The sequence below is a fragment of the Schistocerca piceifrons genome, chromosome 8 (genome assembly GCF_021461385.2).
Source record: "Schistocerca piceifrons isolate TAMUIC-IGC-003096 chromosome 8, iqSchPice1.1, whole genome shotgun sequence".
In the NCBI taxonomy this organism is placed as follows: Eukaryota; Metazoa; Arthropoda; class Insecta; order Orthoptera; family Acrididae; genus Schistocerca; species Schistocerca piceifrons.
The window spans coordinates 224,312,422-224,339,289 of NC_060145.1; the positions used below are offsets into that span (position 1 = coordinate 224,312,422).

The following is a 26,868-nucleotide window of genomic DNA, read 5'->3' on the forward strand; positions in this document are numbered from 1 at the left end:
GTTTTGCAGACATCGAATGAAGGGTAGAGCCACGGGCCGTAACGCATCTGAAATGTAACGTCCACTGTTCAAATTGCAGTCAGTGCGAACAGGAGGTGACCGATACATGTGACCAATGACACCCCATACCATCATGCCGAGTGATACGCCAGTGTGGCGATGACGAATACACGCTTCCAATGTGCGTTCACCGCGATGTCGCCAAACACGGATGCGACCATCATGATGCTGTAAACAGAGCCTTGATTCATCCGAAAAACTGACGTTTTGCCATTCGTGCACCCAGGTTCGCCGTTGAGTACACCATCGCTGGCGTTCCTGTCTGTGATGCAGCGTCAAGGGTAACCGCAGGCTGCAAACGTCGTCGAACTGTTCGTGCAGATGGTTGTTGTCTTGTAAACGTCCCCATCTGTTGACTCAGGGATCGAGACGTGGATGCACGATCCGTTACAGCCATGCAGATAAGATGCATGTCATCTTCACGAGGCCGTTGGGATCCAGCACGGCGTTCCGTATTACCCTCCTGAACCCACCGATTCCATATTCTGCTAACAGTCATTGGATCTTGACCAACGCGAGCAGTAGTGTCGCAATACGACAAACCGCAATCTCGATAGGCTACAATCCGACCTTTATCAAAGTTTGAAACCTGAGGGTACGCATTTCTCCTCCTTACACGAGGCATCACAGCAACGCTTCACCAAGCAACGCCGGTCAACTGCTGTTTGTGTATGAGAAATCGGTTGGAAACTTTCCTCATGGCAGCACGTTGTAGGTGTCGCCATCGGCGCCAGCCTTGTGTGAATGCTCTGAAAAGCTAATCGTTTGCATATCACAGCATCTTCTTCCTGTCGGTTAAATTTCGCGTCTGTAGCACGACATCATCGTGGTGTAGCAATTTTAATGGCCAGTAGTGTATGTAGGCGGAAACGACGCATGAAAATTTGTTCTGGTCTCCTGCTGAATAGGTAGAGTTGTCTGAGACTTTAAAATATCTCTGGAAACATATAATTTCTGGAAACATATAATTTCGTTTGATTAAAGAACTAATACCTGGGTTTCAGGCAGGATCCTCCCTTTCGTTCGATCCTGAAATGCTATTGCAGTACATTTACATAGCCATTGCATTTCTGGCCGAGTTTAGGAAGGATACCAAGTGGACTGAGACGTTGATGGGAATTTGGATTAAGGAGAGTGGCGCGACCGGGTGGTCCGTGCAGGTGTGTCAAGCAACCGTGACAGGGTGGCGCAGTGGTTAGCGCATTTGCCTAATGAGCTCCTATCCGTGTTTTCTTCCCAGCCTTGGTACAAATTTTCAGTCGTCCCTTGTGTATGCATATTAACTCCTTATTTGCCAATGGAATTCATGTGAACCTACGTTGGTGAATTAAAACTTGAGCTTAACCATGAGTTCAGTAGTACAATGCAAATCCCCATTAAGCCCTACATCGATTTTAAGCTATTATTAAAAATATTTATAGATATAATTGTGCATCAACTGAGCAGAGTTATAGTTGATGCTAATACTCATTCATAAATACACTGTAGCGCCAAATAAACTGGTATAAGCGTGCGTATTCAAATACAGAGGTATGTAAACAGGCAGCATACGGAGCCAGACAACACGCGTCTGGCGTAACTGCTGGATCGGTTACTGCTACTGCAATGGCATATTATCAAGATTTAAGCGAATTTGAACGTGGTGTATAGACGGCGCACGAGCGATGAGACACAGCATCTCCGAGGTAGCGATGAAGTGAGGATTTTACAGTACGACCGCGAATATCAGGAATTCCGTAAAACGTCAAATCTCCGATATCGCTGCGGCCGGAAAGAGATCCTGCAAGAAAGAGAGCAACGATGACATAACAGAATCGTTCGACGTGACAGAAGTGCAACCCTTCCGCAATTCACTGCAAATCACAATGCTGGGCCATGAACAAGTGTCAGCATGTGAACCATTCAATGAAACATCATCAATATGGACTTTCCGAGCCGAAGGCCCACTCGTATACCCTTGATGACTGCACGACACACAAGGTTTGCTCCTCGCCTGTTCCCCTCAACACCGACATTGGGCTGTTGATTACTGGAATCATGTTGCCACGTTGGACGAGTCTCGTTTCAAATTGTATCGATGTGTACGTGTCTGGAGATAACCTCATGAATCCATAGACCCTGCATGTCAGCAGGGGACTGTTCAAGTGGAGGCTCTGTAATGGTGTGGGGCGTGTGCAGTTGGAGTTATATGGGGCCCATTATACGTCCAGACACGACTCTGACAAGTGACACGTGCGCCAACATACCGCCTGATCACTTGCATCCATTCATGTCCATTGTGCATTCCGACGGACTTGGGAAATACCAGTAGGACAATGCGACACCCCACGCGTCCAGAAATGCTACAGAGTGGAGCCAGGAACACTCTTCTGGGCACCAGACTCCCCAGACATAAACGTTATTGAGCATATCTGGGATGCCTTACAACACGTTGTTCAGAAGAGATCCCCACCGCTTCATATTCTTACGGATTTAATGACAGCCGTGTAAGATACATGGTGTCAGTTTCCTCCAGCACTACTTCTGACATTAGCCGAGTCCTTGCCACGTGGTGTTGCGGCACTTCTGCGTGCTCTCGGTGGGCCCTACACAATATTAGGCGGGTGTACCAGTTTATTTGGCTCTCCAGGTATATCAGTGATCGTATCAGAACGTTGAATAAGTAAATGTTTCGGCATCCATTACTCTTTATGGTAGTGTTCTTGTTCTGGGTCACTGAAACTTCATCTCTCTGTAATCCTTCATTGACGCTGAATGGTAGATTAAGTCATCATTGATCACAACAATAACCTAACTCAGGCATGTAATTGGCATGTTTCTCCTCTCTCCTCTAGTAATATTAGCGAACATTTAAATAATGCTAATAATTTTCGTAGGCAAGTTGAAGGAAGATTCGTGCTGAAAGGCTATGGTGTATCAAAAGGCTTCAGTAGTGTTTGTAACGTATAGTTAAATGTGTTTTTTAACCAAACATACGAATGTCTTTAACAGTGCGCTATTATTCCTAAAAATCTCTTTTGTAACAGAAAACAGTTAACGGGGTGTTAGGTTAAACACGTTCGACACACGTCGTGATAAAAAATCCAGAGGACTATTAGCTAATGTTAACACGGGATGTGTCCACCCTTCGCTGTTGCGATGTCCTGAACTCAGCTGGTGTGTATTGTCTGGGAAGAAATGACAGTATGTTCTTCCACAAGGGCCGAACCCGAATAAGTACTCCGATCAACGAAACAAAATTAAGGGAAGAACTCGTGTACTTGCAAATTCCTATACAGTGGTAGGAAGGAGTGTCATGAACAACATACTGAAATTCCCTACTCGTGGGGCGTAGGCGTGTGGGTGAAGCTTAAATGTCGCTTTTTGAAGTTTTTTTCTGTTAAAACTCGAAAACAGCGATTTCTAGCGAATATATTTCCCTGTACAAAATCAGGCCACATTACATCACATTCCATCGTCCACGGTATATAAGGTGAATTACAGACTGTTGGTGTAACTTTTTGAAACACCCTGTAGTGCTTCTTTCGCTCGCTCTTTAGTTTGGAGGCGTATAAACAAACGACGTTCGTGACCATAATCCGGCACCTGCCCCCCTCGCTCTTCTACCATCGACCCCTGCCGTCTCCATCCAGTTACATACAAAGAACACAATTTCACCCCCCCTATACAGCTCTACTGCGTATAAACATTTTACACACCAGTTATTATTTGCTCATTTAATAGCAAGCAATAATTCTTTACCATTAAAACACTACTTTAATAATTCGCGAGTTTTCCATCACCTGCAAGGCGGAAGCAGTTACTTTTAGAGAAAAAAAATAGGACCTTCTATTAGAAAATTTAATGTAGTTTAATTTTATGCAGAGAAACCGTTTTGCTAGAAACTGCGGCTGTAGAGTTTCTAAAGAAACATGAAGAAGGTACTTGTAAGCGATGCCACATACCTCCCTCCCAGGCCAATGCTCACAACTCAACGATGGGAATGCTTAATGTGTTCTTCGTCAACTTCCTCCACTGCACAAAAATATGGCATTGCACGATTTTTCCTCTGTTCGACTTTTTCCGCTCTTGTTTGAAAGGGCTTAAGTTATTGACGTTGAGCGCTGGATTATGGAGGGAATTGTTTGTTTTAACACGTCCCAAAGAGCCACTGCGTTTAAATTCCGAATCTAGGCAAACCAATCCATTTCAGGAACGTTGCTGTCTACAAACCACTGCCTCACAGATGCGGCCCTATGACGTGATGTATAGTCAAGTTCATATAATCAGCGTCATTGAACTATTCGTCTACTCCACCCAGCACACTGTGCTGTAAAATGTGCTTGTATTGTTCCGCAGTTAGTGTTTTCTTAAGCACAGTAAGTGGATTAAGCCCCAATCACGGAGAACAGCCCCATACCTTACCACGACCTCCTCCATACTTCACTGTTAGGACTACAAATGATGGCAGGAAATATTCTCCAGTAAATATTCTCCAGGGATTCACAAAACCCAAAACGTTCCATCACACTGTGACAGGGTATTGGGTGATTCATCGACACAAATCACTTGTTCCGAGTCATCAACTGTCCAGTATCGCCTCTCTTTCCATATAGTACAGATAAGTGTGGCTCATAAGTAGCTGCTCGAACATCGCACCATGTTATTTTTAATCCCTGATGGATAGTAATTGTGCCGGCCAGGACAGCTGGTAGCAGTTTAGAATTCAGGAATCATTCCTTCAGGTGAATGAATGGAGTTTTTTACAACAAACTTCTGCCATACTCGACGATCCCTGTACGTCAGTATATGAGGTCCAGTTGCTGTCCATGCATCAGCACAGCTTTAGAAAGCATCGCTCCTGCGAAACGCAACTCGCCCTTTTTTCACGTGATATCATGCGAACCATGGATGAAGGGTATCAGACGGATGCTATATTCCTTGACTTCCGGAAAGCGTTTGACTCGGTGCCCCTCTGCGGGCTCCTAACTAAGGTACGAGCATATGGGATTGGTTCCCAAATATGTGAGTGGCTCGAAGACTTCTTAAGTAATAGAACCCAGTAGGTTGTCCTCGATGGTGAGTGTTCAACGGAGGTGAGGGTATAATCTGGAGTGCCCCAGAGAAGTGTGGTAGGTCCGCTGTTGTTTTCTATCCACATAAATGACCTTTTGGATAGGGTGGATAGCAATGTGCGGCTGTTTGCCGATGATGCTGTGGTGTACGGGAAGGTTCGTCGTTGAGTGACTAGGAGGATACAAGATGACTTGGACAGGATTTGTCATTGGTGTAAAGAATGGCAGCTAACTCTAAATATAGATAAATGTAAATTAATGCAAATGAATAGGAAAAAGAATCCCGTAATGTTTGAATACTCCATTAATAGTGTAGCGCTTGACACAGTCACGTCGATTAAATATTTTGGAGTAACATTGCAGAGCGATATGAAGTGGGACAAGCATGTAATGGCAGTTGCGGGGAAGGCGGATAGTCGTCTTCGGTTCATTGGAAGAATTTTGGGAAGATGTGATTCATCTGTAAAGGAGACCGCTTATAAAACACTAATACGACCAATTCTTGAGTACTGCTCGAGCGTTTGAGAACCCTATCAGGTCGGATTGAGAGAGGACATAGAAGCAATTCAGAGGCGGGCAGCTAGATTTGTTACTGGGAGGTTTGATCATCACGCGAGTGTTACGGAAATGCTTCAGGAACTCGGGTGGGAGTCTCTGGAGGAAAGGAGGCGTTCTTTTCGTGAATCGCTACTGGGAAAATTTAGAGAACCAGCATTTGAGGCTGACTGCAGTACAATTTTACTGCCGCCAAATTATATTTCGCGGAAAGACCACAACGACAAGATAAGAGAGATTAGGGCTCATACAGAGGAATATAGGCAGTCATTTTTCCCTCGTTCTGTTTGGCAGTGGAACAGGGAGAAAGGTGCAAGTTGTGGTACGAGGCACCCTCCTCCACGAACCGTATTGTGGATTGCGGAGTATGTATGTTGATGTAGATGTAGGTCGGACTAGTCTTGGTTTAGCTGTGGGTGTTCCTTCGCGTTCGACATCATAGTCACAACAGCCGAAGTTAACAACTGTAGAAGGTTACAAATGGCCTGGACAACTTTTTACTCAGGTGACATCCAACGTCTAGTCCCCGTTCGAAGAAACTACCAGGTGACTTGGCGCTTCAGATTTGGGTCAGGCAATGCTTCTAGTCGTGTAGATGTCTTTCTCTGGACACCGAGTGCAACCAACGTGGATCATTTTGTGGAGTTCAGAGGCCCTTATCTTGTGTACTGCCAAGGTGGTCATTTACAAGCAGCAAGATTCGGGAATTCACGGTGAGACCGTTGCCCGCGAACGTGCTTTCGGTGTTTCACTTTATTACATGATTTTCAGCTCTACAGACGTGTTTTCTGTGCGATCAAGGTTAAAGCTGTTGTGCCGATCGAGTCTTTGACCCATGTACAAGGATTAATTGAGTTATCCTTTGTAGTTCATGTTATGTTCTCCTTATATTACCTCGGCGAGTTGATATTACATGTTGTTTCTCTGTGTTCTATTTTTGATAATGATTCATGTTTCTGATAATGTGAGCCATCGCATTGCCACAATGTCCCCACCGAGCGAGGTGGCGCAGTGGTTAGACACTGGACTCGCATTCGGGAGGACGTCGGTTCAATCCCGCGTCCGGCCATCCTGATTTAGGTTTTCCGTGATTTCCCTAAATCGCTCCGGGCAAATGCCGGGATGGTTCCTTTCAAAGGGCACGGCCGACGTCCTTCCCCGTCCTTCCCTAATCCGATGAGACCGATGACCTCGCTGTTTGGTCTCCTTTCCCAAGACCAACCAACCAACCAACAATGTCCCTTGGAGGACATAAGTAACCTTGTTACTGACTTTGGCGTTTGCTAATTGAATAATAACCGAAAGTTACTTCAAATTCTCTTTAATAGTTTTGCATCCAGAAGTTACAAATTATTATGTTTTCTCACGGTCAGTTCCAATGTAGTCACTTATCTTTTGTCTCAGAAGTTTATCCGAGCACAACTCACTGCGTCTGTTCTCTCTTCAGTCGAATCACTATAGTGATAAACTGCCGTCGAAAAATGAAATATTCATATCTCTGCATGCATATAAAATTAAATTTGGGATAGACGTGAGCTGCTTAGAAATTCGTGACACATGTTTCCATCCTGAATATGTAGAGAATGGCTTTTGTGATCCACACTTCTTGTGGATAGATGGTCGGTCATGAAAAGCGCACTATATATCTCCAGAGTCCGCGTTGTCTTTGTGCGGGAGCTCACATTCACACTTTTAGTTTGTGTTAGAATGCCCGACCCTCTTGGTCCTATTTATCATCTCTTAACTGTGTGTGCAAGATCACACTATATTTTCTCGATGCACCATGAGAATCCTACAAACTAACGAATATTTCCATCAGAAAAGGGCAGATCGCATTGTGGTCCGTTCATGGGTGAAAATTTTGTTCAAGAAAAGTATTACTTTTAGGGCATGAATACTGAAGGCACACCAGTGGCGTACACGCCTTGACTTTAAATGGGAAGTATGAGGCCTTCAACCACCAGATGGCATCTCTGGTTCCAGTATTTAACTCTGTTCGTTGTGTGTTCCTCTACTTCTGTGTCATTAATGAAGATGTTTAGCAGAGGATTTATATATATTTGCAGGCTGAAATTTGTACCAAGGTCAGAATTCGAACCTGGTCTCCTGTTCACCAGGCAAATGTGCTAACCACAAAGGCCCCCTAACACAGCGGCCTAGCACGTCTCCCTCCTCAATCCAAATTCCCATTGATGCCTCACCCCTCTCGGTGATAAAATTGCTCTGAGCACTATGGGACTTAACTTCTAAGGTCATCAGTCTCCTAGAACTTAGAACTACTTAAACCTAACAGACCTAAGGACATCACACACAGCCATGCCCGAGGCAGGATTCGAACCTGCGACCGTAGCGGTCACGCGGTTCCAGACTGTAGCGCCTTTAACCGCTTGGCTACACCGGCCGGCCCTCTCGGGCGAATCCCAGACTTGATACAAATTTTCATTCGTCCCTTCAGTATCCGTATACATCACAGATATTTGGTAATTGAAGAGATCTCTGGGACCATTGCCTGGGTTTCAAGCGAAATGCTAGCTTCCATTCGCTGCTGAAATGATATCCCAATGCAGACGGAGAAACTCAGCAACCGTGTTCGGTCTTACAGAGAATACCAAGTGGGCTGAAACGTGCTAGGATAATCTGCGCAGTTGTGCAAAGCCACTGTGCCAGGGAGGCATAACGGATACCGTTTCTGCCTAGTGATCAGTGGCCCTAGGTTCGAATCCCGACCTTGGTATAAATTTTAATTCGTCACTTTAGTCTGCATCTATGTATCATAAATGTTTGAGAGTTCAAAACCTCTCTGGAACCACATAAATTCATTTGACTAAGGATTCAGTATAATCAGTTTCGTTGTTTTGGGTTATGTGCGCACTCGAAGTAGGAGTGGCTCGAGTAGTATGTAGATGGAGAAAAGAAGGATGTTGGGAAATTTCGACGGTTGTTTACAGTCACTGCTTTGCATTTCCCTTCATATGATCCTCTTTGCAGACTGTACTTGTACCTCTACGCTAGTCTGGCATGGAATTACTGATGTACATCAGCAGGATCTTTATATTGCTACCGTTTCAGATGTGTGATTCATTTTATTTTAATCCTCATTATTATTATCACTCGCAATGCCAAGAGTGGGGGTGGGGGTGGGGGTGGGGGTGAGGGTACCTTATGGCCACCCTTTGAAAGTATTGTAATATAGTGCGGTGCACTTTATTTTAAAATTCTGCAAAAAAATTATCATGGAGTCTTATGTTAAGTTTCCATCAATGTTTCTAATCTTTCAGTTACACAACCGAAAATATAAGTCTGAGTAGTAGCAATGACCTTTCACAATGAACTACATATTCCACATTTTCGTGCTCAAGATCCTACATACGAACCAGTATCTCTTTAAAAAGGATGTTATGAGAAATAGCCAACAACAATTAACAAAACAGGTATTTTTAATTTTTTGTGTTGGTTATACAGTACACGTTGTTGAATGTTTGATGTTAAGTGTGCTACAAGATATTTTATGGGTACACATCCTCTTCAGGAAATATGTTGCTAACATAAATCATCTTCACTTAACAAATTATTTTCCTTTAATTTTTTTAAAGAGTGGGCGTAAAGTACCACCCCAATCCACTTGATAATACACGTGATTGAAAATGATTTGGTATTCCTACGGTTAATAATTGATACTAAACACAGGCTGTCGAGACTAATGAACGTACCTGAACCTATTTTAAGACATACTGTTTCCTAGAAAACTTACCGAAGATTCCGCCACCAGATGATCCCGATCCACCACCGGATGATCCAGATCCGCTTTCAGATGATCCTGAACCAGATGAGAAGATGTTGAACGGATTCTGGAAAATAAGTAGATATTGGTAGCATGTACTCTGTGGAGTATGCATATCACAATATATCATGCAAAATAATGTGAAAATATCTGGATCAGTCACTGATATTTCGTAGATGTAAATAAAATTATGCTTTCATTTTTAATTTTTGATCGTTTATCACGGAACGTGCATTGAATAGTTGGAATCACAGACATGTTAAAAGAAAGGCTACAATATAGTTACTTTAATAACGAACTGGAAGAGATCTGTATTGAAGATTGATGTCTAATTCGTATAATTTCGATACATATCATACGTGGAAACGGATTTCTTGATAACGTTATTACTGAAAGGATTGTTTCCATGAAAATATTGTACGTTGATTTGTTGCTGCGGATAAGACGTTACTCGACGATTCCTTTGCAGAAACGAAAATCGGGTACAAAACGTCTGTACTAGGGCTGCAAAAGAAACTGAAGTCTACGACAAATTTTGTGGAGAGTGTTATTTGATCTGCTAAAGTGTTTCTGTGTTTATCGCCTTGTAAAGTACAAATCAATAGGTGGGAAAGGCTAAGGAAATTTTCTAAACAGTTATATGAATAATAGAGTTGCAGTGCAAAAACGATTATAATCTTTCATTTGGGTATTGCACCCGACTACCGGGTTGCCACGACGGTGAGACAAAGGAAATGAAGAAGGAATAGACACATACATCCCACTGAACAGATTTGCCTTCTCAGATCGATACATAGTCCAACATCTGAAGTTATGAGTAGAAGAAAAACGTTTCCAGCCCAATAAATAATTCAGGTGGAGGTGGGATCTTTTGATAACTGACACACTACGCACACGTACTACAGCATTTTTTACGTAGAACGAGACAGCCTGGAAATGGCTGCACCTGCCTTTATACAGGTTGACAATTATTGAACTATATGAAATAAAATCGTCATAAGTTCTGATCGGTTTGCGTCAGGACGCTCACACTACATGGTTGGCCGCAGGAGCATGATGGGCATTGTTTAGGTTGGTTTAACGACGAAGCCTTCTTTCATTAGAATTGATTCGTCAATAAGCGAACTTGGCTCGTTTAGGTTACTGAGAATCAACATTTCGCTATCTAGAAGTCTCTTTCTTCACCCTCAACGGGTGCCTGTGTGGTGCGCAACGGAATAATCGGCGCGACTTTCCTTGATGGCACGGTGAATACGGAACAGTAAGTGAAGGTTTTGGAAGATGATTTCATTTCCATTATCCAAAGTGACCCTCATTTCGACAATAAGTGGTTCATGCAAGATGAAGCTCGACCCCACCGAAACAGGAGAGTGTTTGATGTCATGGAGGAACATTTTAGGGACAGCATTCTGGCTCTGGGGTACCCAAGGGGCCACTGGAATGGGCCTCGATTGGCCGCCATATTCTCCGGATCTGAACACATGAAACTCATTTTTGTGATGCTATATTAAAGACAAGGTATACAGCAACAATTTCAAAACTATTGTTGAGCTAAATAGACATTCAGGAGGTCACAGACAGCACTGACGTTCTGACACTTCAGCGGGTCAAGTAGAATTTCGCTATTCGTCTGCGCCACATCGTCGCCAACGATGGCACCCATACCGAACATGTCATAACCTAAATCCAAATACCTGTAGTGACGTTTACGTGCTGAATACAGTGTGTGCACGTTGTGGTTTGTAACTGATTTGAGTTCTTTTTTTCATATAGTTCAATAATTCTCACCATGTGTCTACAGCGTGTGACGTTTACGAGACTTATATACCGACATAGTCATGTATCTTATAACTCATAAACTAAATGAATGCTACCTGTAAAATAAATTATAATAGTATTTTATAATAATGGAGTCCACTAGAAGACCATTAAAAACAATGAAACGTGTAATACAGACACTGATAACAGAAATCGTTTCGCACTTTGGCGATCGGTTCAGTTTGTTCATTATCAGTAGTATAATGTTCTGACAGACTGACGAAGAGTTATATATCGGCAATATAGACAGATTAAGGACATTTATTTGAACTACAAATTACGTGGAACAGTATATTTGGAGCGTGGATCTGATACTGGTAAGTGCACTAGTTAGTGTTCCGTTAATGAGATGTAATGAAGTAAGAAGTTAGGAAGACCTACACAGATCTTGATTCATTGGCAACTGGCACATTATTAACAGTGTCAGGTCTGTCGTGAGAGTATAAATCCATTCACTTTTCAAATATGGACAAACGCTGCAAAAACTTTTGTGATACCTTTCACTTCCATATAAAGTCAAAATGCCTTTATGTTCAAAGTTTAAGTGGGTATGCATTAGCTATATTAGTATTAAGGAATGAAGTTTCATGTCATACGGTTGGCTGTGAAGTCATATATATTATTTTTAATTATTACTTAATGAGAAAAATGTACGTAAGGCACCACTGCTGTGTAATTATATTCACAATAAACAACTGAGTTCAGTAACAGCCATTACACTCAAAACGCTGCAAGGCTCAAGATAGCATATGGTCACAATGGAGACGGTCGTGAGAAAACTGATTACGAAAGGAAGTAAGCGAAGGCAGCTTATGAGATTATTGAATTCTTCCGACCATAATGATTATTCCACGAGATGTCAGGACTACAGCTGAATGATGTAATGATATAGTTGCAATGTTTCGGCTGACAACCAGGCAGCCATTTTCAGCTGAGTTTTAAGATGGGAATTGCTGATGCACGTCCCTACTACATCTATATCAGAAACTTATACAGTGGCAATTCGAGAATGTTACCTTGGCATGACCACCCTCTTTTAAATCTGTCATTATTACTCCATTTGTGAAACGTTCTATCACAAGGAAAACACTAAGGTACGTAAGTCAACATAGTACGTGAGTTTTTCGTAAAACAACGAGTACACCTTTTCTAAACATAGAGGCAGTGTGTTATAGATACATTTTCACAATACATCTATAACCAGTATGTTACATCTTCATTCTGACAATATTTCTGTAACACGCAATTCAGGTCAGTCAACCCTTACATCTCTTCTACATTTATAACCTATACATTACAATTTCATTACGTTATAGTAACAGTGCATGTAGCTTACAATCGATACAATTATAAATAATCCATGGAAATTTTTGTGTAACACTACTTTTGACAAAATTGTGTAGAACATCCCAAATATGAGTGATGTGAAGCAGGGAACGTAGCTACGAAACTGCCGAACTGTACGCTAATTCAAAATTCAAGCCTCAGTGTCGTATTTAAGGAATATTTCATAGCTAATTTAGATAGTGCTAAGACTCTTCGTATTTATTTCAATTACTGACACACGATAAGGACATTTGACGCAAGAAGTGTTATAATGTGTTACACAGACATAGATACCTTGATGTATCACGCGACTACCTCACATACCTATGATGTTATGAAAACTGATATGTACTGGTGATTTTCCACTTAGAGTTAGCCTGATGATAACATTATATATTTCCATTCAGCTTATAACGGACAAACAACAATTAAAAATTATTTAGTGTGACTTCAGAGGTCTGTTCGCATAGATATACCGCTGCAAAAAGTAGGTTCCCGACTGCTTATAACGTAAATTGAGTTTAATGAAAGATTTATTATTGTAGAGAAGGCATTATTATATAACTCATAGGACAGAGGACAAAGATATACACTTAGAAGAAAACATAACGAGTAATGTGAAAAGCGAAAGTCGCCAAACGCTAATTACCTGAGAAATCAAACACTGATGATTACGAAGAACGTGTAACAACTGATGTTGATAAACCGACACTTCGTATTATAATCCAAACCACGTTACACAGTTTCCATTACAATACTTGTAAATTGTCATTATCGGCAAAAGAAATTATCATTCATACTCTATGATAAGCGGAGACGTGATTCACAGATGATTTAGCAATAAAATACCGCGAAAAGGAATTCAGTTAACTGAGTTAGAATTTGGCTACGAAGGTATTCAACTCGCATAGTAAAATGAGTTGTCATATGCTTGACGATGTTATTGCTGTTGAATAGCTACAATCCAGATGTGCAAAAAAATAAAGATTGCATTTGCGACTGATTGCTGAATTCCATTTCCTGTTTTGAAAAATACCACAACAAGTGTTGTGGATGAAAGTGGAATTGCAGCCTATTGAATGTGAATCTAATGTACTAAAATTGTAACCTACTGTATATGTTGGAAACGCAGGAAATAAGTTAACTGAAAATGTAACAAACTTGTGAGTTAGTATAATGTACTGAAATTGTAATAACAGTTTGTAGTTATGGAGAAGGTATAAAGAATTGTTATTCTGTCAAAGTCAGCAAATGACTTGAAAGAGTAGTTGTATGGAATGGAGAATGGTTCAAATGGTTCAAACGTCTCTGAGCACTATGGTACCTAACTTCTGTGGTCATCAGTCCCCTAGAACTTAGAAGTACTTAAACCCAACTAACCTAAGGACATCACACACATCCATGCCCGAGGCAGGATTCGAACCTGCGACCGTAGCAGTCCCGCGGTTCCGGACTGCGCGCCTAGAACCACTAGACCACCGCGGCCGGCGAATGGAGAATGTCTTGAAAGGATGATGTAATATGAACATAGAAAGGGCAATGGAATGTAATCGAATTAAATCATTAGATACTGAGGGAGCTGTATTAGGAAACGAGGCGGAGTAGTAGATGAGTTTCACTATTTGGGCAGTAAAATAATTGATGGTAACCTAATTAACATCGAATAGAGATCTAAGTGTTAGGACGTCTTTCCTGAAGGTATTTCTCTGGCGAGTAGCTTTGTATAGAAGTGAAACGAGGATGATAAATAGTTCAGGCGAGAAGAGAATAGAAGTTTTTGAAATACGGTTCTACAGAAGAATGCTGAAGGTTAGCTATATAGATGATGTAACTAATAAGGAAGTACTGAACAGAAGTGGGCAGAAAAGAATTATATGGCACCGTTTCACTAAAAGAATCGGTAGATGGTACACATTCTGGGACATCAAGGGATTGTCATCTTAGCATTAGAGGGAAGTATCAGAGATAAAAACTACAGCGGAAAGCAAAGAGACGAATACAGTAAGCAGTTTCAAATGGGTGTAAGTGGCAGTAGTTATTTGGAGGTAAAGACGTTTGCACAGGACAGAGTAGCTGGGAGAACTGCATCAATCCAGTATTAGGATAGGTTTGAAGAAAAACAACACAAGCATTTCAAACTTATCAATTGCTTGAAACTTGAAACTTCCTGGCAGACTAAAACTGTGTGCCCGACCGAGACTCGAACTCGGGACCTTTGCCTTTCGCAATTGCTTATCAATGATGCGGAAATAAGTCATAAATGAAACGTTTGTCGGATTCCATCTTCATCTGTGGGTCGCCTTTCGCCAGTTGTATAACTGGCTGGCAAGAAGCAGGTTAAAGGTTTGCACCAGGACACTGAACCAGGCGCAGTTGGTACTACTATAATCTATCGGTCCTTGTAGGGCACTACCATGTTCCGAAAAGCCGCATGCGCAAATTGCGGTTTTTATTTATCTCATATCTCGGGTTCCGTTGATGACAGCGGTGAGACGTGACGAGTTCTGAATATCTATTATTCTAGCGACCAATTGTATACCCATCGGAAGAACAGTAATACTGTAGCTATGCAACAGTTAAGTGTCAAAAATTTAAACGTTAAACGCTTCCTCCAGTCCAGGCAAATTAAGCAAATCGGTTGCTGCTTTTGAGTTATGTGTGGTCTAGGATGGACTTCAAATGACTTATAAAAGCACTGTCAGTTCATGAGCAGTACCTGAGAAAACCCCAAAAAACCACCAGTTTTGGGTAATAAAGGAACAAGTTGGGGGGATGGCTACGTCTATAATTTCTATTCATGTCAAATCGTCTAAATTTTAACCATGTGTTCTTAAGGTAACGTTCTCGCGAAAACACGAAATTTTTTGGTTGTCATTACCTGTTACCGAGAGCCAGAGTTGAGAGTTACCGTACTCATAGCGTATGCACCTAATATCCGGTGCGAGGCGTAAATGTTGTTCCAATTGACATAGTAAACAAATGGTAAGGTTTATGGGGTTATGACAAGGGTTCTGACGTCATCAAACTACGGTTTTAGTACCAATTTTTTCAGTAATAAAACGTCATGATGCACTTCCATTGCGAGACACTGCCAGTTGTAGAGAAAGAGAAAGGAAGTGAAAAAGATAGATGGGTGGATGGAGACAGCAGGAGTGTGAGCCAAAGACAGAAGAGATAGTGATGGTCATCGAGGAGCAGTAGCAGTAAAAAAGAAAGAGATATGAGTGAGATAGTAGCAGTGGTAGTTAAAGAAAGGGGAGACACTGGAAATGCAAAACGTATGCGTGGAGACCCTCCAACCTCCTCCCCCCCCCCCCCCCCCTCCCCAATGACTGACGAACTTACTGATGAAAAACATTGCCCACTTTAACCCATCCCTTACAAACATATATTAAAGTTTCCAGGGCTACGAGAAAAAATCTCGAACAAACCATCTCAAAACTCGTATGTGAAGAGGAGACAATGGTGATTGAATGGAAAGACAGCAGACTGTAAGGAAGAAAGAAATTGAGCGGAGGGAAAAGGAATGGGGCAAAGACAACGGCAGTGGGACAGAGAGACGGTGAAAGTGGCAGAGGGGGAGGTAATAGTAAGGCAGAGAGAGAGAAAAAGATGAAGACAGTGACAGTGGGAGAGACAGTGAGGGGATAGTTCCAATGGGAGAAACAGGAGGCAGTACCACTGTGCGCGAGATGCTGAGTATTGAGGCTTCGCTACAAAGGGATAATGAGTAAAAGGATTTACAAAGTTCCATATTCAATGAGTGCGAATGATGATTGAAGCAGTTGGTTTCATACTTTTCTGTCAGAATCTTTTAAAACGGGCATATTTGCTATTTTTGTCCTCCGTCAGGGGCATTTTTCAAGTGGTGCACATTCCTTGTCTAGAGGCTGTAAATTAAAGTACCCCACCGCATTTTACTGGCAGTATATGAACGCTAATTTCATAGACTACAGCAGGAATTTTGATAAGATTTTCACTAGAGGGTACACTGCTTTGCGGGGAAGGCTCATATAATTTATTAACTTTTGATGCAGACTTGCTGAACAATGATGAATTACAGTCCCCTGCCACATTTCTTATGCCCGTATGTGCAGCCTATTATCGCGGCAGACTGGATGTACCTTCCGCGGCGTCTTTGATGCGCTGCTCGCATTGTTAGTGGGTTGAGGTGTGGCGGTACAGCAAGCGGCTTGTGCTGGTTAAATTGTTTAATTTATATGAAAGTGATGATATGCAGTTGCCTGCCCACGTTCTCGGGTTTTTTATCATAAGTCTGCGCTGTAAACGAAATTGGTGCAGCGCCATGTAAGTCGTACGGCCATTGATTTCTTAGTGCTAACCATACAGTCGAGGCGGATCGCTAGTCTTACATAAGCAAAGGCTGTTACATGTTAGGAGCTGACGACGTCCTTTTTAATTTACGTCACTGTTATCGTCTCTGTGTTGAAAAATTAACTTTCTACTGCGTTGTAATGCTTCATTCATCTGATATAATGAGGCAATAGTCATTCGCCTTAAGAAAATCTGGGTCACGTGTCACTCTTCTCTATAGCGTGACTACGTTGAAAAAATGCGTAAGCATATTAAAACATATTGGGATAGTGTGTAGTGCCTATCAAATAAGTAACAAATTTAGTGGACACTGAAAACTTTTCTCTTCAACAGCGACTAGGTATAAGCACATGGGTCTTCTTGTTGTGGGGGATGTATCATTAGTTTTGCTTCTAAGTTAGTGCTAATCCATATTCGACTCCTCTTTCATCAGTCATAAAGATTAAATGAGAAAACTGGAAACATTATTATCTTAGAAGATTGTTCGTAAGTTATATGAGCCTAACATTCATTTCAACAGTGATGCTTTATACTGGCGCTCAAAGATAAAAATTTAAAAATCTGAGTTAAACTAACCATAGTGATTTACATATAAGATACTTATCATACAAATAGATACTTCCCTGGGTGGGTGCTTTACATTGACACATGGGTCGAATAACGCTCAGAAAGTACTTCAATTTGCGATGAAAATCACTGAAGTCAGTATCAACGTATCTCGTTAGAAGTAAATGGAATTCTTACCGGGAAGCCAGAAACTGAAAAAAGAGAGAAACGGTGTTAATTATTAATACACAGTACATTTGGTAGTACATTCTATGTATGTACAAGATTTGGCATAATAATTAATGACAGTTTACTAAGATTCTCAAAATGTTCTACTAAATTACTCTCTTGCCCTAGTGTCATTCAAAATTTTAGAAAACGAAACAAATAACTTTTTTGTAAATATTCCTGCATTTAATGAAATCCCTAGCAAATGTGGTAAGTGTGGCACAAGTGTCTTCTTCTCTGATTTCTAAATGTAGTTCACAATTCAATATGTGTGCTTAAAGCGGCGAGGAGAGGAAGTGGTAAGGCTGTAGCAGTAGTATTCGAATTCTTGACATATCAGATGATTACGAAACGAGTGTAGACCCTGCACTTGCAATACCTGTCATCACTTTACACGTTGAAGTAAATGTTTTATTTTAATTTTCTTTGGTTTTTTTCATCTGCGATCGTATCACTGAGTAGTGCTGTAAACACAGAACGTGAAAAATGTATACCACAATGCACAGTCTTGTTCCTCCATTCAGACTACATAATTTTGCGATACTGTACACCATCAAGCCGAAGAGGAGAATTCTTCTCTCATAGAACCTTTACTACAGACAAATGCAGCGCAATAAATTCACCTGAAACCCATCATGATATTCCAATGTACATCAAGGCTGGCATCTCAATGAAACAATTTTCACAAATAATAGTGCATTACTTCCTCTTAGCTTTGTACAGTTTAATGTAATATCAGGTGTGAATCGATGGTTTTCTATCTAATTTATGCAGATAATTAATTTTAACACCTGACTACTCCAACCGTTTCACGTCTCATGCAATAGCCGTCAATTTTACAGCGGAATCTCCAACAGATGGACTGTACGTAATTCATTTCACATTGGGGTTAGTCAGTGAGGTTTGATTTACAGGTTTTAAATTGTGTAACACGGATACATGGTTTACACTCTGTACTCACATTCGGAGGAGTGGTTACTGGGAAATGTGGCCCAGTAGTTACCACGCTGGACACCCATACAGGAGGGTGGCATTTCAGTTTCCGTCCGGACTTCCAGACGTATGTTTTCTGTGATTTCCACATATTACTTTAAGCAAATATCGGGATGGTTCCTGTGACACGATCAAGATAGTAACCCTTTCACTTTCTTGTCAATTTCGAACATTTAATGACCCCTTCCACTATCAGGCGTTAAAGCCCTTCCTTTCCTTCCATCTCCGCTTGCTTGCGGACTTCAATGAACGCTTACAAGCAACTGTACTTCGAGTAGTTAGTATGAAGAGTGCCGGATCACTAACTGTAGCTGGTAAAGAAGTTACATAGCCTCTTTTGAAGTTGGAGACTTTCAGTCCTTGCTTATACTTATTGTGAAAATTTATTCATTAGACCCGACGAAAGTGGTATGAATACACAGAACACTGAGTTAGTATGTAAAGATTGTCAGCTATTGTCACAAATAGATCTGCGACTGTCTGACATTAACTGTCGGGTTCCATCGAACGTTCTCCTGTCTAGTCTCAGATATTGGAAACCTTTCAGAGCTCAATCCAGATTCCGCCTTCTGTAGAGGTAATTTCTCTCACCTATAGTCTTATGGTCGTGCAATTTTTACAGTCGTTAGTACCAAATGTTAAATGGCTTTTGGCTGTAACTTCTTTAAGGTCCTCTTCAACAATTCTTCTTTTTGTAACGTTAATAAAATAATTGATACTAAACTAACAAAGCCCTCGTTTTCACCTAATTGCTGTTGTAAACTGACTTTAATTAAGGTTTCAAAAATTTCGATATAATTAACTTTTCAGATAGGGAAGTTTCGATTTTTTAAAATAAATGATTGCACACCATTACAGTAATTTAATATTTGCTAATCAAATGATATTTTGCAACGGCGATGAATGAATGTATTTATTGTGACTATCGTTTACAGAATTGCCCAAATCCACTGCACACAGTTTCATTTAGTTCGAGCCGTTCATTGAACTTTGTACACACGAAAGTATGTATTTTGTCATAGGTTCATAGGTTCCCTTCTAGACAGCGAGACGGTCAAGACAGAGAAAAATGGAGACCGTTTCAGAAAGATTTATCCAGTTTCACAGTGCAGTCTTTTCTAGATGAGTGATGATAGAAACCTGGAATAGGAGGAGGAGGAGGAGATTAGTGTTTAACGTCCCGTCGACAACGAGGTCATTAGAGACGGAGCGCAAGCTCGGGTGAGGGAAGGATGGGGAAGGAAATCGCCGTGCCCTTTCAAAGTGACCATCCCGGTATTTGCCTGAAGCGATTTAGGGAAATCACGGAAAACCTAAATCAGGATGGCCGAAGACGGGATTGATCCGTCGTCCTCCCGAATGCGAGTCCAGTGTGCTAACCACTGCGCCACCTCGCTCGGTAAACCTGGAATAGATTTTAACGTGCGGTACACATAGGGCTAGAAAGTTTTTCATTCCGAAGGGACTATTCCATTTTATAATGCTGTATCTCTTACTAACACGTATATACAACTCTGGAGTACTGTTTACAGTTGTGTTTACGGGTAAAACCTTTAGTTTCTTTACACAAGTATTTAACATGTCACCCACAACGCGTGTCAATCGTACAGAAGGCACACAAATTTGTCCCACACTTCTGCAAGTATACACGGTGATTATAGTTAAAGTTGCAGTTACAAAACGCTGTAAGAAGATGAGCCACTGCTCAGGATGACGTCAAATTTGAACGGAATATTATCGAATAAAGGAGAAACGTTATGGAAACAAAAGAAAAAAGATTTACCAGTAGATGGTGCTGTAAGCGACAGAATATGCAAGATAAATTATGTAGGAAACATGGCTGTCTCAACCTGCATTTGAGGCGCTTGTCTTCACGGTTTAAACACAGGACCACGTGCTGCTGTCAAAGGTCTTACACAAAAACGGTGAACGATCGCCGGTAGCTCGGCACAAAAGTTCCGGGCAGTGAAGGGCATGAAAAAGTCGTTTGTCCAAAATCTGCCACGGGTCTGGAGAGAATGATTGTTAACTTCGGAGAAAAAGGCTCTTTTCAAGTGCAGCGTGAGAGAGGCAGGAAAACAGTTGATCCGACGCCAGTATAAGATATGGCCACAGAATTTCAGGCGGTGTCGAGTGCGATCATACAATTTACAAACAGTTTTCTGCTCCAGAATTTCTTCCTCCAACTGAAGTGGGCAATGGATGACCATGAAACATTCTGTGGACAAACGAAGCCTCTTTCCATCTTCAATGGCTTGTCAATACACGAAACTGCAAAATATGGGCTATGAAAATCGGCTCGCAAGTCAGCCGGTACCGGTTCATTCTGCAAAGGTAGCTGTGTGGTGCGATTTGACGGCATCATTTATCATCGGACCATATTTTTCTGATGGATCCTGCGGGTTCTGTTACTTATACTTCCGCTAGTATATGCTATGAGAGTCTTTTGTATACCAGCTTCACTCCAACCCTTTAACAGCATGGTTAACAACCAGTTTCATTGATTCTTTTTATGCGGATTTTGGCCTCACGGCATTTAAAAACAGATTCATTGATGCTTTTCCTGCGATTTTTCCCTGAACGTGCTACAACCCTGCTGTACTGAATGTGCTCACCTAACGAACAGTGCCACAACTGCTGAATACCAAACTTGTTTGGTTTTGAACTGCACAGTGTGGTTGGTTTAAACTGTAACTCAGACCATAACCATCTTACTGCGCGTCATCTGTCGTTTATAGCCAAATCTATTTATATTATGAGACTTACAGCCCCATCGGGAAGATTTTTTTCCCACGACATTTCCTCCTTCTGCGGTAATTTTTTTTCGAATTTGAAACCATTCTGGGCAGTGGTTATCTTCTTACAGAATTTTGAAACTGCAACTTTACTTGTAATCTCCCTGTATCTTCAGTTACTGCAATAACTGCTGTTGATGTGCAGCGTGGCAGATGACCCAAGATCGTTTGAAAATTCCTCGCAAAGATGGAGTCTTTAATACATCTCACAAAAGAGAATTAAGCCACGTTCTGTTAGATGATGTTGGAAGCCAGTGACGAAACACACGATTCAAAAGCCCCTTCCACTGTAAGATCTGAAGTGCCATACGCTCCGACTTTCGGGTTCTGTTCCGCCACAGGTATTACTAGATTTTTCTGAGTCGCGCGTTTCGAAAAAAATGGCTCTAAGCAGTATGGGACTTAACATCTGAGGTCAACAGTCCCCTAGACTTAGAACTAATGAAACGCTCCGACTTTCGGGTTCTGTTCCGCCACAGGTATTACTAGATTTTTCTGAGTCGCGCGTTTAGAAAAAAAATGGCTCTAAGCAGTATGGGACTTAACATCTGAGGTCAACAGTCCCCTAGACTTAGAACTAATGAAACGCTCCGACTTTCGGGTTCTGTTCCGCCACAGGTATTACTAGATTTTTCTGAGTCGCGCGTTTAGAAAAAAAATGGCTCTAAGCAGTATGGGACTTAACATCTGAGGTCAACAGTCCCCTAGACTTAGAACTAATGAAACCTAACTTAAGGACATCACACACATCCATGCCCGAGGCAGGATTCGAACCTGCGACCTTAGCCCCAGCGTGATTCAGGACTGAAGCACCTAGAACCGCTCGGTCACAGCGGCCGGCACGCGTTTCGAGGTGAGCCAAGTATCTGTAATGTTTTGTACCGTGTATTAGGACTCAGGATGAGAGACAGGAACGTTTCTCAGCTAACAAGCTGTAGGTGTGGCATAGCATCATGCCATTCCCCCTTAATCCCTTAACAAATTATCTCGCTTCGTCTACTTTCTCTGCAGTTGCTATTGTTCCAACGCTGTCTTTTAACTTGGCGCCTGTAACTGTGTCTGAATGAATAGAAACTTGTCACCGTAGTCTGATGTATCAAGCTATTGAGATACAGAGCTGACGTGACGGGAGCCTCCGACCTGGCACTAGAGAGGGGCTGCTTGCCACATATCCAGCCTTGACACTGCTGGCAGGTCTGGAACATACACAGAGCAAAATGGGGGTGCCATACTGTCGTAATGATGACCTGGATTATACCAAGCCTGGGACTGCCCCAATTCCAAGCCTTTGAGATTAGGGACGATGTTCTGTCAAAGGAAATTGGCTCGAGTGGCCCTAAATAAAGTCCCAGATATGCCGTACCTGTCATCGGAAGCCAGCTTCGAGCCGTACCCCACAACACTTGTCGATCTGCTGTAGATCACCAGTCTGGTACAACCAGACGCTACCTGCACGCTCAGGCCTGATGACGCTGTGGGGCCACTTGGTGGCTGACTGTCCAATATCGGGCTGCCCACCCAGGGGGTCCACGATCCGCACTTGGGCCTGACTCACTGCGGAGCCAATGTCTGCCCTGTGTGCTAGCACTCGACCACTGTAGGCTTGAAGCAATGCATCGCTGCCTCTGCATCCTGCACTGCTGGTTCTTGGAATGCATCCGATTGAGTACCTCTTGCACAAAGAAGTACACCAGAGTCGTTTGGCTTGACCGTCTTACTACTCAATCTATCGTCTCTGTGCGTTGGCCTCCTGCCTTGGCCTGATGCAGCGCTACGCTCCCCAAGAGGCTGACGAAACAACTCTGTCACCGCTGGTGGCTATCTGACAACTTGTGAGCCAGCCATCTGCTGAGGCCACGTGCTGACGAAGCATATATCACCATGCGGAGTCAGCTGTGCTACCTGGCGCTGATTGCAGCGTGATGTTACTTCAACTGCTGTACTGCCAGTGAATAATAAACAGGCTATTTTCTCAATGTTTCTATTAACTCACAAAAATCGTCCACCTGGCATTACATACTTGCTGCTGCAGCAGCCAGCCGGCCTTCCCATTTCTACCACCAATGGTATAAATAAACACTCTAGCTCTCCTGACTCCTTGCACTATTATGTCACATGAGAATCTAAGGGACCCATGGCACGGAGATAAATTCTTTAATAAAGTTACGACCAAAGCACAGAAACTATCTTTTTTGAAAGTACTTACACTCCGTCTCTAAGGATATAGTTGGCTACATGACTGTACCCTTCTTTCTATTGAATTAACTACGCTAACTAACAGAATCTCTGCAATCTCTAGCTCAAAATGTGTCTTATTATTCCCGTCGGACCCATTTCCCAATGGAGCTTCTTAGACTACCATTTTGGTAACCTAAACAGTAAATGAACTTACGAAACGATGATGACCCAGATCCACCAGATCCACCAAAGACGCCACTCATTGCCTGCAACAATGTAAAGAAATTTATCGTTAGTTCATAACATTAAAATGTGTCTTTCATTATAATTCAGAATTTGTTAGTAGCGTATGAAACACCAGCTGGTGTTGCTCTGGCGAGAGTATTTGTCAGTACATAGGCATAGACAATGAAGATGAGTAGTTTCATACGGTAGAATACATACACATTACCAGTAATGATCTATCCACATGGAGGAATTCAAATGAAACTCGTTGACGGCTCGAGTTGGTGACTGATCGATGGGGAATCGTTTTCTGCGTACTTGAATGGGATGCCTCAGGCTGTAGAGTGACTCATCACTAAATCGTTCACAAAGTGCTAGTAATCGCCTCCAGTGACTTGACGACTGCGTTGCCAGGCGATCAGACTAACGTCGTCTCCTCGAACACAAACTAGTGTTGTTTTATTTTCGAAATGAACGGGTGAATTTTGAACACTAACTTTAAACAAGAAAATCCTCATAGGCTACTGCAGGACGTGGGAAAAGAAGTTGAAAGGCCTGTATGTAGTATACTTTACACATGTTCTTTGAAAAAAATTGCATAAATGGGATCAAATATGCAAAGAAAGATAAATCATATCTGGGGTACAAAGAATCCTGTTGATGGAACATCCGTAACTGAGCATTATACCAGAGGTTGAAAATACAGCTTCAGTTGCAAAGGTCTTTTATCACGCGACCGGTTTCGGGCTCTACCCATCTTCAGGTATCGTAGCTTGATACTGTGACCCCTGAGCGCCGCGGTGGACGTGTACTAGGCGCGGCGTGTACCTACGAGCGCAGAACAGGTACGCAGCACACCGCGCCTAGTACACGTCAGAGCACCAAATCACGACACCTGAAAATGGCCTTATAAGAGCCCGAAACCGGTCGTGCGATAATAAAAGAACTTTACGACTGAAGCGGTATTTTCAGCCTCTCGCACCCTTTGTTAATGTAAGCATTCGTTCATTTTTGGTAAGTGAAACAAAGCCTAGATTAGTTGTTCGTTTCCTTCAGTAAGAGTTTTTGAGAAACTGCTTGGAGATTTTCAATATAAACGTAATAAAAGGGTGGAAGAAAGAGACAAAGGACGCAAAAGTTTAGGAAGCTATAGCTCCCTACCTTAGATTGCCAGGGACAATATATGTATGCTTTAGATTTCGTTATCTCGTCCGTGTACGCACATTTTTTTCGGAATAAGTTCTGTATATGATTCCTTATACAAATTATTGGATAAAAAGAAGTGTTAAGCAATATATACAAGATTCATTTAAATAGCGTATCTCATCATTTATGAAAAGTGAAATGCATCACTAAAATGGAAATTACATTTTCCAAAAGTTAAAGTGTTTCCCTAAAAACTGTAATTAATTAAAGAACATCAAGCAGTGTTTTCTATGCTGGACAGATAAACATAGAATCAGTAACAGTTAAAAGAAAATCAAATAGCTTGAAGTTAAGGTTATTACTTTCAGTTTTAGTTACCGGAATTTTCAAACAATGAGCGCCACGCTACATGGTAGTCACTTGTTTGAGGGAAGTGAATCCAATGTATAGTTAAAAATTTCTAGCTTCACGTAACTTTTTGCTAGCTGGGGAAAATAATTAATATTTCCTTTAGGAATTTAAACGTAACTATCGCTAACGACACGCAACGGTCTTGCCGCAGTGGATACACCGGTTCCCGTGAGATCACCGAAGTTAAGCGCTGTCGGGCGTGGCCGGCACTTGGATGGGTGACCATCCAGCCATCATGCGCTGTTGCCATATTTCGGGGTGCACTCAGCCTCGTGATGCCAACTGCGGAGCTGCTCGACCGAATAGTAGCGGCTCCGGTCAAAGAAAGCCATCATAACGACTGGGAGAGTGGTGTGCTGACCACACGCCCCTCCTACCTTTATCCTCAACTGAGGATGACACGGCTGTCGGATGGTCCCGATGGGCCACTTGTGGCCTGAAGACGGAATGCTCTTTATCGCTAAAGACAAAAAGGGAAAATAATTATGTTCATAGACCTTTCAATTGAATCTAAAGTGAATAAAGTAATCTGATTTGGCGAAGGCGAGAATATGTCACAGATAGAGCTCGCTGCATAGCTTGTGAGGCGCAATTACTTATTAAAAGCTACACCTAAGCCCAAAGGTACAAAGGAACGTGCTGTGTTTTCTTGGGTCGAGGTTCTCCAACCATAATCCAAAAACCAGAGTGCTAAATTTGTCACGCTCAATAATTCGTTACGTTAATTAAACAGAAACACGCGTCCATCGCACTGTTTTGCCAAAATACTACAAACTACATAATCACAGTCGGGGGACCTGGTTTCACTATTACTTTGTGTGACAGAGAAGCCATAAACCTTTTATAACTCTGAACAGAATGGCGTTCACGTCTACATCTACGTATATACTCCGCAAGTCACCGAACGATGCGTAGTGGACCGCAACTAGTCCTTTCCTTTCCTGTTCCGCTCGCAGAGAGAACGAGGGAAAAACGATTGTCTGTATGCCTCCGTATTGCCCAAAATTCTCGTATCTTATCTTCGGCATCCCTATGCGAAACATGTATACTGTCAGCAGTAGGATCGTTCTTCAGTCACCTTCAAATGACGCTTCTCTAAACTTTTTCAGTAGTGTTTTTCGAAATGAATGTCTTCTTCCCTCCAGGGATTCCCATTTGCGCACGCGAAGCACGTCCGTAACACTTACATGCTGATCGAAGCCACCGGTAACAAATCTAGCAGCTGGCCTCTGAATTGCTTCGCTTTCTTCCTTCAATCCGACCCGGTGCGAATCCCAAACGCTGGAGCAGTACTCATTTACAGATGAACTGCACTTTCTTATTATTATCCCAATAACCGAAGTCGATCATTCGCCTTTCCTACCACGATCCTCACATGTTCGTTCCATTTCATAACGCTTCGCAACAATACGCCCAC

At 42.1% G+C, this 26,868-nt stretch overlaps 1 protein-coding gene across 1 annotated transcript in view; it reads right to left on the reverse strand.

Moving 5' to 3' along the window:
* The window catches only part of LOC124711583 (putative lysozyme-like protein), a 192,210-nt gene that overhangs the window by 86,863 nt on the left and 78,479 nt on the right, over window positions 1–26,868 (reverse strand). The window contains exons 7-9 of the mRNA XM_047241730.1: window positions 23,884–23,935; window positions 17,674–17,687; window positions 9,421–9,517 (exon numbers count right to left, since the gene is read on the reverse strand). Coding sequence (XP_047097686.1) covers window positions 9,421–9,517; window positions 17,674–17,687; window positions 23,884–23,935 — 163 coding nt within the window. The remainder of the gene's footprint in view (window positions 1–9,420; window positions 9,518–17,673; window positions 17,688–23,883; window positions 23,936–26,868) is intronic.